Source organism: Plasmodium gaboni, chromosome 5, assembly GCF_001602025.1.
Source record: "Plasmodium gaboni strain SY75 chromosome 5, whole genome shotgun sequence".
Taxonomy (NCBI): domain Eukaryota; phylum Apicomplexa; class Aconoidasida; order Haemosporida; family Plasmodiidae; genus Plasmodium; species Plasmodium gaboni.
In genome coordinates, this window is record NC_031485.1 from 445498 (window position 1) to 457997 (window position 12500).

At 17.1% G+C, this 12500-nt stretch overlaps 4 protein-coding genes and 1 pseudogene across 4 annotated transcripts, besides 1 other annotated feature; 2 read left to right on the top strand and 3 right to left on the bottom strand.

Annotated features, from left to right (window-relative positions):
- Positions 1-310: 310 nt before the first annotated feature.
- On the bottom strand, positions 311-2233 carry PGSY75_0512200 (glutathione synthetase; the record flags this gene model as incomplete). Its single annotated transcript, XM_018784402.1, has 1 exon — positions 311-2233. The coding sequence occupies one exon, from the start codon at positions 2231-2233 to the stop codon at positions 311-313; it is 1923 nt and encodes a 640-aa protein (XP_018643057.1).
- Positions 2234-3714: 1481 nt separating this feature from the next.
- PGSY75_0512300 (CDK-activating kinase assembly factor) lies at positions 3715-4497 on the bottom strand (the record flags this gene model as incomplete). The annotated part of the gene is made up of 1 exon (XM_018784403.1): positions 3715-4497. One exon carries the CDS (start codon positions 4495-4497, stop codon positions 3715-3717), a length of 783 nt encoding a protein of 260 aa, XP_018643058.1.
- Positions 4498-6451: 1954 nt separating this feature from the next.
- PGSY75_0512400 (hypothetical protein) lies at positions 6452-7159 on the top strand (the record flags this gene model as incomplete). Its single annotated transcript, XM_018784404.1, has 1 exon — positions 6452-7159. The coding sequence occupies one exon, from the start codon at positions 6452-6454 to the stop codon at positions 7157-7159; it is 708 nt and encodes a 235-aa protein (XP_018643059.1).
- Positions 7160-7657: 498 nt separating this feature from the next.
- Positions 7658-8836, top strand: PGSY75_0512450 (hypothetical protein; annotated as a pseudogene; the record flags this gene model as incomplete).
- Positions 7658-8836: a sequence feature.
- Positions 8837-9326: 490 nt separating this feature from the next.
- Positions 9327-12185, bottom strand: PGSY75_0512500 (hypothetical protein; the record flags this gene model as incomplete). The annotated part of the gene is made up of 4 exons (XM_018784405.1): positions 9327-9407; positions 9495-9671; positions 9802-9936; positions 10074-12185. 4 exons carry the CDS (start codon positions 12183-12185, stop codon positions 9327-9329), a joined length of 2505 nt encoding a protein of 834 aa, XP_018643060.1.
- Between the last annotated feature and the right edge of the window lie 315 nt (positions 12186-12500).

Here is a 12500-nt window from a genome sequence, read left to right on the forward strand (position 1 = left end):
AATATAAAAAAATATAAAAATTTTTTTTTTTTTTATTTAAAAAAAAAAAATATTAAAAAAAACAAAAATTTTATTTAAAAAAAAAAAATTTAAAAAAATTTATTAATTTATTTAATAATTTTTTTAAAAAAAAAAAAAAAAAAAAAAAAAAAAAAAAAAAATAAATTTTTTTTTTATTAAAAAAAGAAAAAAAAAAAAAAAAAAAAAAAAAAAAAAAAAAAAAAGAAATTCACAAATATATATTATATATATATTATATATATATTATATATATATATATATATTTTTTATATATATTTTATTTTTTTCTTCAGTGTTGAGTTAAAAAAAAAGAATCCAAGCTTGATATACCACAAATAGCCCCGCCTTCATTTTCACTGTAATTTTTAGTCCTCACTAAATATCCTTTCTGCTCATTTAAAATATTTTTATTTTTATAAAAAATAAAATTATGAAACAAACTAAATTCAGATATGGATTTTTCGAGTGAGAATTGTGTAAGATGTGATGGTTTCTTTTTCTGTTGTTCATTTGAAATATTTATTGTATCTGTTTCATTTTTAATTTCTTGAGTTCTACAATGTATAGCTGTAAAGCATGATGGAAATAATCGTTGCATTAAAACATAATGAGATAGTGTTTGTTTTTGATTATTATCATAGAAAAGCATTAATTTTTGTTTGATTTGATTTCCATGTAAATTATTTTTTCCTCCTTCTCTTTGAGGTTTTAATAAATAATTATTTTGATTTTTGATAGCATCTTGAATAATAGGTTCATTTATATTTTGAGATGGATCTACTTGTAAGGCAAAGGTTTTTTTTAAAAGGTTCATATCATTCATGATTTGTTCATCTGATTTTTTTTCTTTATTTAAATTCAAAGAAATATATTTTTTTAATATATTATCATCTAATAATAACATTTGTATTTTTTTCGAGCCAACAAGTTGATAAGGTAAAGAAGGTATTTTAATAGCATCAGAAAATTCAAACATTTCTCTTATTTTCCATATTTCTTCATTAAAATGATCAGGTGTATATAATGATCTAAAATATAATACACTTATTTCAAATATATTATGTTGATATATATTTATATTTTCAAGTATATAATTTATTATATTTATATTATCTTCTATATCGTTTAAATCGATTAGAAGTTTTCCAGGTTTATATATCTCATTATATGGATTATATTCTTTATTTTTTATTCTGATTAAAGAATCTGTTAATGTTTCATTTTTATAATTTAAAAAAATCTTTTTCTTTTCAAATAATAATTTAATTTCATTTATTGTTAAAGGTTTTATATTTATATTTATTTTATTTAATTCATTTATAGTTCGATATTTATCAAAGCTATTAAAATCTTCCTCATGTAATATACTTAACATAATAATTTTATGGGAACCTAATAAAGGTATATATTCAGATATATACATATCATGACATTTTTTAAAACATTTAATAATTCCTTCTAAAAAATTATTATCAAATTTTTTATCTAATATTTCATTTACTTCTTTTTGTTCCTCTTCATTTTCTATATATGGAAAATATTCTTTATATATTTGTTTTAGCATGTATTTATGTCCTTTAAATAAAACAGAAGAAAGATTTCCAAATGCAACAGATATTGTGTTATATTCTATTTGTTTTATATCTTTATCGTCTATGTTTTCATAATCATTTTTTTCTTTATTATCTATTATATCATTATTACGATTAGTCATATAATCAGATCTACCTATAACACATCTAATGTCATCTTTAATATTTCGACGATAACAATTATTAATACTACAACTACTATTATTATCAACGTAAACCTTCTTACATACTTCTAACATCTTTTTTAAAAAAAAATCATGCTCTTTAATATTATCAAAAATACCTAATAAATATGATAAATCACATACCATATTATCAAATAATTCAGAATATAATAATGTGCAACACCTACATAATTCTAATAATTTCTTATCTAATCTATGTGGTAATAAGGTAAATGAAAACAATCGCGGGGTATATAACATATCTATATTATATTCATTTCTATATGCATTCGTAAATATATAATAACTCTCAGCATTCAAAAATGCAATCATATCTTTTATTAATAATTTTATCCTTTCATAACTCAAATATTCATTCTTTCCATTCGAACATGTAAAATAATTTAACACTTCCTTTTGAATCACTTTATAAAAATCATCTACCTTTCTTTCCATTCTAAATAATATTATATAAATAAATATATAAATATATATATATATATATATTATGAGGGATATTTTTTTAAATCAATAATTATGATGTACTACAACATTCAGATGGTCGCCTTTTATTTAGGTTTATTAATTTTTATAATATGTACTCTTCATTTAATTATATTTATTTTTAAATATAACCTGTTTAGGTAAAGGTTATTTCTACATATATATATAAATATATATATATATATATTTTTATTTATTTATTTATTTAAAAATATATGCATATTTTTTTTATTTTTTAAATTTAAAAAGCATCCTTTTTATTTTAATAATTAACAACAAATATATTAAAAAAAAAAAAAAAAAAAAAAAAAAAAAACACAACAGGATTTTATTTTTATAAAAAAAAAAAAATAATAATAATAATAAATAAACTTAATATTTAAATATATTTATAATTTATGTGATATATACTACATATATATATATATATATATAGCATATATGATTTTATTGCCATATATGAAAAACTCATGTTTTCAAAGGTTCCAATGTCCTAATGGTAATATAATGTAGAAAGGTGGGAAGGAGAAAAAAAAAAAAAAAAAATAAAATAAAATAATACAAAAAAACAAGCACATAATTTAATGGTAAAATAAATATAAGCATAAAACACATTATATTTTTTAGATAAAAAATAAATATTTATGTATAAATATGAATATATATATATATTTCATAATATATTCAGTGTATGTATTTTCCAACAAATATATATATTATATATATATATAATATTATATATGTAATATATATATATAACAATAGTATATAATTTTCTTAATAAACTTTTTATTCTTTTATATAATTTAATATATAGATTAATTTAAAGAAGAAAGAAACCTCTTCTAGGTTGGGATATAAATTATTTTAAAAAATACACACCTAAACAATATATTTTTATGTGTATATAAATTTATAGAATATTAGTTGGATGGTAAACACATCCACATCTAATAATTTTGTTCAGAAATTTTTATATATAAAAAAATTAAATACATAATATATAATATTTATGTTTTAATTATGTGTCCCTTTTTCTTTTTTTTTTTCAAATCATGAAACAATATAATAATAATAATATATATATATATATATATATATATTTTATTTATAAGAATGATATAGAAATGAAAAGGTTCTAAAAAATAAACATACAAATACGAAATAGAAAGTTAAATATATTAAAAATAAATATACTTCAAAAAAAAAAAAAAATTTTTAAAAAAAAAATTTACTAAAAATTTAAATCCTTTTTGATAAATACAAAAAAAATAATATACATATATATAATATATATATATATATTCATTTATTAAGTTGGGTAGTAATAATTAAAAAAAAAAAAAAAATTAATAAAAAATAACAATAACAATAACAATAATAATAACAATAATAATCTTCATATCTATTTATAAAAATTCCACATTTTTTCATTATATATTATAATAAATAGTTCTATTAAATTCTATATCACATCGTTTTAATACTACATTAATATCATATCCTCCAGCATAATCTGCTTGATATAATTCGTCTTGTGAAAAATATTTACGTATAGGTATATCTGTATCATTTTTATAAGCTGGATTTAATGGCTGTGGTTGAACTTCCAAAATATTAGCTACTTTGACTTCATCAAAAAATTTTGGATTTTCTTTAATTAATGAATGTACATATGTTTCATTATGTACTTTATTTATTATAGGTCTATGTTTAATAATTTCATATAAATTCCCTTCTTCTTTTACTATTTCATGTATTTTTTTTTTTTCATTTTCATAAATAAGTGCATTATTTTCTTCTATTAACTTATAATTATCTTTTTCATACTTTTTTATATACGCTTCAATTATTTTTCTTTTCTTTTCATCACACTCATTAGTTAACACATATATCATGTCCTCTACCTTTTCTAAATAATTATTATATAAAGGAGTATTTTCAAAATTATGTCTCCTTTTATTAAATATTTCTGTTAATTTAGATCTTACACTTTTTTGATTAGCATATATACGTTCTTCAATATCAAACAAAGCTACATTTTTTTTAGTTACTGATACTTTACAAAGAGGGCAATGTTGTTTATTCAATTTATTTAAATGATTTTCTACACATTCTCCACAGATCTTATGTTTACATATATCAAAAAAATATAATTTCTTTTCATTATTTACATATATGTCCTCAAAACAGCTAATACATTTATATTCATCCATAATAATAAGAGATATTCATATATACAGACACAACATATATATATATATATATATATATTTATTTATTTATACATATTATCAAATATATATTATATATTTAATTCTTCACTTATTTTTGTAATTATTTAAGTATGTTCCATTTATATATATCATATATTTTTTTATATATACATAAAAATGAAATCATAATTTTTTTTTATTTTATTTTTTCTTATTATAATTATATATTTATATAGATTATAAATATATATATTCATATGAATTTTACCTTAAAAAGATATGACATAAAAAAAAAAAAAATATAAATAAATAGTATATATATATATTATAACTATTAACTTTTCACAAATTATATTTTTATTTTGTTATATATTTTATTTAATAACATTTTTCAATAAAGAGGAAAATAAAAATAATTCGAAAAAATATTACATTAAATTATAAAATATATATATATATTTATATATATTGTATATATTTTTTTATCTATGGTATTAATTATAGTAATTATATAGGCACCCTTCAATGGATACGACAAAATTTAAAAAAAAAAAAAAAAAAAAAAAATACATATAAATAATATATATATATATATTTTACCTATTACCTTTTATTAAATATTTACAACTGCTATTAATATTAAAGTTTTAAAATTTATTTTTTAAAGAACATATATGATAATCCCATTGCATTTTAAAAAAGATTATATATTTTTTTTAAATGTATATTCTATCATACATAAATGTATTTATTGCCAATGGATTTGTAAATTGTTTATGAATCCTTTGATTAGATTGTAAATATATTGAAAAATATTTTTTTAAGAAATGTAATAAATATTTTAAAAAAAATTTAGATATTTATTTTATCGAAGAGAAGAAAAAAAAAAATATATATACATATATATATATATATATATATATATTTCTGCTTATATCTATCCTCTTTTTAACGACCTTTTTTTTTATACTTGTAAAAAGTATTAAAGATGAGAAATATATATACACACAATAATACCTGTTTAAGTATTCTTCATATTGTAAATACAAATGAAATATAGATTTTTTTATTTAGGGAGTTTATATATTAATGATTTTTTAAAAATATAAAAACAAAAAAAAATTATTGGTAAAAATTATAGTCCTATTTTTGAACCTTATATGCTTTTATAACTTTATAAACATGGGTATAAGTAGACAATATTATCATAACTTAATATCATAATTTACTCTAATAGCTACTTAAAAAAAAAAAAAAAAAAAAAAAAAATATATATATATATATATAAATACATACTTTTTAACATGAACAAGTCATAATATTTTTGTAAAATATTAAAATGGTTATTTTTTTATTTATTTTTTTAATTTTTTTTTTTTTTTTTTTTGATTAACATTATGATTAAATGAAAGTAAACAAGTGTTTTACACAATCGATAAATTGATAAAACATAAAGGTTAAAAAATTCTCTTTTATCAATTTTGATTTTAAATTAATATATATATATATATATATATGTAATATATCCTTAATAGTAGACATAATAATATAAATTTTATTTTTATTTCAAATTAATAGCTGTAATTTTATCTTATATTTTTCCTTAGTTCATAATGTACAATATATTTCCATTTAGCTACCTACAACATTTTTTTTTTTTTTTTTTTTTTTTTTTCAAATATATATAGCACACAAGATATAATATAAATAAATAACTGAATATATAAATAAATACATATATATATATATATATATATATATATTTAATTTGATGGTGTAATTATTTTATTCCTATTTTTGATTTCATTTTTTTGTTATAAAATATTTGCACGTTAATGGAATTATGTCCCACTTTGTACACAACCAATTTTTTTCATTTTTATTTTGATTTTTACTTTTTAATTTTTATTTTTTAATTTTTATTTTTTTGATTTTTATTTATTTTGATTGTATTATGGAAAAGGTTACCTATTTAAATGAGTATGCAAAAAATTTTGAATTAGTAAAGCATAAGGAATTATTTGATGAAAGAGATACAGAAAGAATGAATAGACTTTTTAATAAGAAAGATATATATACTCCAAATATAGGAGGAGAAAAAACCTATGTACCAACATCACGACTTAAAGAAAAGAAGACTTTTAAAAAATTCCATTTATATAATGATGATAGTAAGGATGAATATCAAGTAAGAAAAATACGTAATACAAATGAATATGTAATATTAAGTAATTCATCAAAAAGGCCTAAAAAATCTATAACAGATGAAAAGAAAGATATGTACTATAATTTTAATAATGATATAAAACCAAATAAAAAAAGTAATTATCAAACTATTTGTATATGTAAAAAGTGTTATATAAAAGATATGCAAGAAAAATTAAGAGAGAAAAAAAAAAGAACAACTGTATATACCCTCGAATTTAATAATTTTGTAAATAATGAAAATATTTATGAAGAAATTATATCAAGAAGAATAAAAAGAACAAGATATAATAATTACTTAAATAAAAATAAAGACGACAAGAACAAAAGTGATAACCTAAACATGAATGAAACTGATAGCTTTAAAAATGATATTATGTTAAATCATATATATGAACATTCTGAAAATAAAAAAAATATATTCCATTTTTTTAATAATATATTCAAAATAAATTAGACTATTTTGTGAATGAAATGAAATAAAATAATGTAAAGATATTTGTGTAGTTTTTTTTTTTTTTTTCTCCATATTATAAGATAAATAAAAATATATATATATATATATATATATATATATGTATGTATTATTCCATAGTGATAATTGCTTGGTGTACCCACATATATATATATATAATATTTTTATTAAAAAAAAATATACACACATATAATTTAATGACTACATATTATTACAATTATTATTTTTTCATATTTTTTCATATTTTTTCCTTTTTAATTTTTTATTTATATTTCCTTAATATATTCTAAAATTTGATGATGATTTGTTTAATATTTATATTACATATTGATTTATTTGTTTGTCTTTTTATGTAGTTATTTTAATTTATTTTATTTCTATTTTTTGTTATATTTTTTTTCTTGATCTTAAATTACTATGTATTAGAAAAAAAAAAGACATATATAATAAAATTAAAAAAAAAGAACAACATTATTTAAGATGGACGTGATGCGAGTTCTGTTTTTGTTCAAGTCGACAGAAGTCGATTATGATATATAAAAAATATTTTTTTAATATTGAAATGTGTGCTAAAGGTATACAGGCAAATAAATAAAATAAATCAAATAAATAAAATAAATCAAATAAATAAAATTAATAAAATAAATAAAAGAGTTCAAAATTTTTTGTTATCAATTAAGTATTATTTTATTATTTATAATTTTTATAAAATATTTTAAGATATAGATATATTCATTTACATATTTTTTTTATATTTGTAGACATTCCCAAGGAATGAATTATGTTATTATATGTAGACTAAAATATATGGAAGAATTGATTAAGGTTCAAATAATTAAAATATAAATACACATTTTAATACTGATAAAAAAATATATTGACATAAATAATACACTAAGTTGTTATCAAAGAAAAGTTCAAAATAAAATATGGAGTCCATTTTTATTAGCATCAAGGAACAATCTTCTTTTTATAATTTTGTTATATATTGAAAATATTTATAGTATGAACGATATTAATGTGACAAACTATAGTGTTAATAAATTTCTTTATTATAATTTTATGGAAAACTTTTTTTAAATTTTATTGAAATGAGTTATGTTAGATATGATACAAAAATTTTTACAAATATTATAAATGATGAATTATTTAATAGATTATTATTACAAAAATTTAGGAAAATATTGGGATTATTATATAACATTTATTATATCATATGGTAGATATGTAAAAAAAAAAAAAAAAAAACTCCTCTTTTTTCTTGAACTGTTTTAAAAGAGGTATTTATAAAAAGTGAGGATATTTTAGAAAGTTATAATTTTATATTTTTTACAATTTATGATAATGCCCTTATAAATTAAAAGAAATTTGATAGAGGAAAAAATGATTTTATTGAAGAATTTATAGATTATAATAATATAGAGGAAATTGATAATCAAACAATTCAATCTAATGAAGAAAATAGCTTGTCCGTTGAGACAAATATATTAAATAAACAAACTAAAAAAAATAATAATAATAGTAATACATATAATTATCATCATATATCTAATGAACCAATAAACATATTAAATTATAAAAATATAAAAATATAAAAATACCATAAGGAAATGATATTTTATATAGTAACATTTTAAACCCACATTTGTTTTTCTATAAATATAGATTTACAAAAAAATGAAATAAAAATTAAAAAAATTACTAGTAAATTTCTTTACATTAGTTAAATACACATAATATTACTAATGTAAATATTTTAATAAATTATTACCCTATGTTACTTTTCTGCATCTACAATTATTCTATAAAATTTTATAAAAATGTAAATATAATAAATGGTAAGGATAATATTTAAAACTACGTAACCTTTTTTTATTATCGAGTAGGTATACAAAAAAAAAAAAAAAAACAGAAAAGTACACATATATATATATATATATATATATATATATATATATATATATATATATATATATATATATGTATTTTTTTTTTTTTTTTTTTCTTCAGATATTTCTACAGAACAGCTAGCTGCACACACAAAAATACTGTCCAAATGCAACTGCACACAAACAAAAATTGTAAATTTAAATTTCAATTATTCTCATGAATATTTCTTCAAATCAAATGAATCTGTTATATTAAGGTCTTAGCAATTGATAAATTTTCTCATTTTGCTAAACTTTATATATCTATTAAAATTTTTTAAGTAGTAATTCAAGTAAACATCCTATAAAAATAAACATATACATATATATATATATATATTACACTTTTTGGTGGAATAATATTATGAACAGTTCAGGTATTTCCTTACCGAGTAAGCAGAATTTGCACAACTCAAAATTATTTTATAAATATTTTCTTCTTTTATGTTAATAATTTTTTTAATTATAATGTTTGACAATATTTTATATATCTTTTCATTTTCTTCATTTTGCTGGACTTTGGAATATCCAAATTTATTTTTAATAATGGTACCTTGCGGATACCCCTTAAAAAAAAAAAAATAAAATAAAAAAAAAAATGAATAACATATCTATATTTTATACATGTATGTATTTATGTGTGTGCATTAATATATGTTATTTTAGGATGCCACTTTATTTTTTTTTCCATCTTACTTGCAAAATTTGAAAAATGGTTAAAGAATAGAATAAGTCAGCAACATCATTCACGTCTAGTTCTTGTATACAGTCCTTAAATTTTAATAATTCTTTAAAACTGTTGTTGAGTATATTTTCCTCTTCCTTGTTTAACTACAAGAAAAAATAAAATGCATAAATATATATATTCACACATATATATATATATATATATTTTTTTTCATATATATATTTTTTTTTTTTTGTTGTGATATAAAAAAAGTCATGTTATTGCATTGCTTGTATCAAACCTGCATGGAAGACAAATTGAAATATATATGAGAAAAATATGTTGAATCGCTTAAGTTAAAGTTAACATTTGATTTGTTCTTAAGGTAATTATTTATATCTTCAGATGTTATATTTATTGTTTTATTTTCATAATGTATATCTGTTCCTTGATTTATTGTATTTTCATTTTTTCTTTGATGATCATCCTGAATATGTTTCTCTACAATATTATCAGTAGATTCATTTGTGGACTGACCTTCACCTTCATTTTGAAAATTTTTAAAATCTCTTTTATTTAAATAATTCATATAAAATAAAAAATTGAAGTTTGAATCATCAAATTGAGAATTTTCTTTTTTATTTTGTGTTAATAATGATTGCATAAATTGATTTTGTTCTTCACTTATATTTTGTGCAATATATTTGTATACATTTTTTTCCTTATCTCTTTCAAAATTCCTTCTTTTAAAAAATTCAATTTCAGCTATGTTCACATATTTTTTTTTTAAAGGGAATTGTTTAATTATTTTTAATTCTATAAATAATATGATATATTTGATGGTATCAAATAGGTTTTTAAAATATTGTTTCTTTGTATTATTCATATTGTATATAATTAAATTGGGGTTGTTTATATTTAATTTTTTTAAATTACTATTTTCTATGTGATTATTAAAAGGTTGTAAGGGTATTACATTTTGTGTTTCCATAATGTGTACACTGTTATAATTTTTATTATACATATTATTGATATTATTGATATTATTGATATTATTGATATTATTGATATTATTATTACTATTTATATTATCCATGTTATTTTTATTTTTTATTTCCTTTTTTTTTTTTTTTTTTATTTTATTTTTTGTTTCTTTCTTAGAATTATATAATATGAAGGGCGAACCATATTGATCATTTACATTGTTATGTTCTTTTATATTATAAGCAGAGTCGTTTGATAAACTATAATTTTTAAGAATCAAGTTGTATAATTCGATTAGAAAAATGTTATTACTTTTAAACGTTTTACATATATTATAAAAACCTTTTAATAATAAGACAGAATGATCATGTGTTCTTCTTTTTTGATTGATAATATTTTTAAATAATTTAAAGAATACATTAGAGTAATAATTTTTATTTATAAAATAATAATGATTTGAAAGTTTTGACAAGATATATAAAGTGTGTGAGTTATGTTTTAGTTGAGGATAATTATTATTATTACATATATACATCAATAAGTTTAATAAAGATATATGAAAATATTTATATTTTAAAAAGGAATTTAATAATATAGATATATCACTAGGATAGATAGGAAGAAGTTCATGTTTATTTTCATTTAGTTGATTATATTGTAAATTATTTTGTTTTTCTATATTTGAAGTGTGTTGTTGTGTGTTTTTTATATGCATATCTATATTATTATATACATTATTGTTTATGTGTGCAACTATGAATTCATCCCATTTATTTGTAGTAATAATTAAATAGTTAACATATTTATAAATTTTATTTAAATAATAAAAATTGAATATATTAAAATGCATTAAAAAATTAATAAAGGATGTTATTTGTTTAAGGTTTTTAATTTTATAAATGTCTAAACATACTTCTCTACATATTAATTTACAAAAAAATGGATGATAAAAATTTAATTTACGTATATTTTCTATTAATAATAATATATGATTAATATTATATAAATCTCTTTTATTTATTATAATTTGTATGAACTGATGATATATATATGATAAGTTTTTTAATTTATTTTTACAACAGAAATTAAAAATTTCTAGTTCATCATAACTTTTTAATATCTCAAATATTTTATATCCATTTAAATTATTTTTAAAAGCATCATTTGTATTTTTATATATATCAAAATATGGAAAGGTCTCATTTAAATATCTTTTCTTTTTTTTACTACTAATTATTTTGTGTTTAAAATATTTATATACATTATCTTTTTTCTCATCTTCATAACTTTTTATAAAATAATTATTATATCCTATTTTATTATTATTACTTTCTTTATACTTTATTCGATTGTTTACATAAATTATTTTTTTAACGATCTTCTCATTTTCTTCTTTTATTTGATTAGCAAATAATTTATACCTCTCCATAAAAAACAAACAGGATCATATATAAATAAATAAATATATATATGTATATATATATATATGTGATGATAAAAATAATTATAACGTTAAATGTATTATTTCTTCATCTGCATATTCAGGAAGAATTATCAAAATTAATCTATATCCTTACACAAAAAAAAAAAAGAAAAGGAAATATATATTATATATATATATATATATATATATATATTATATAATATAATATAATAAATTTTTTTTTTTTTTTTTTTATTTTTTAAAAAGGTGTTATTATTCATAGTTAAGTTAACATGAAGGGACATATGAATTTTATAATGT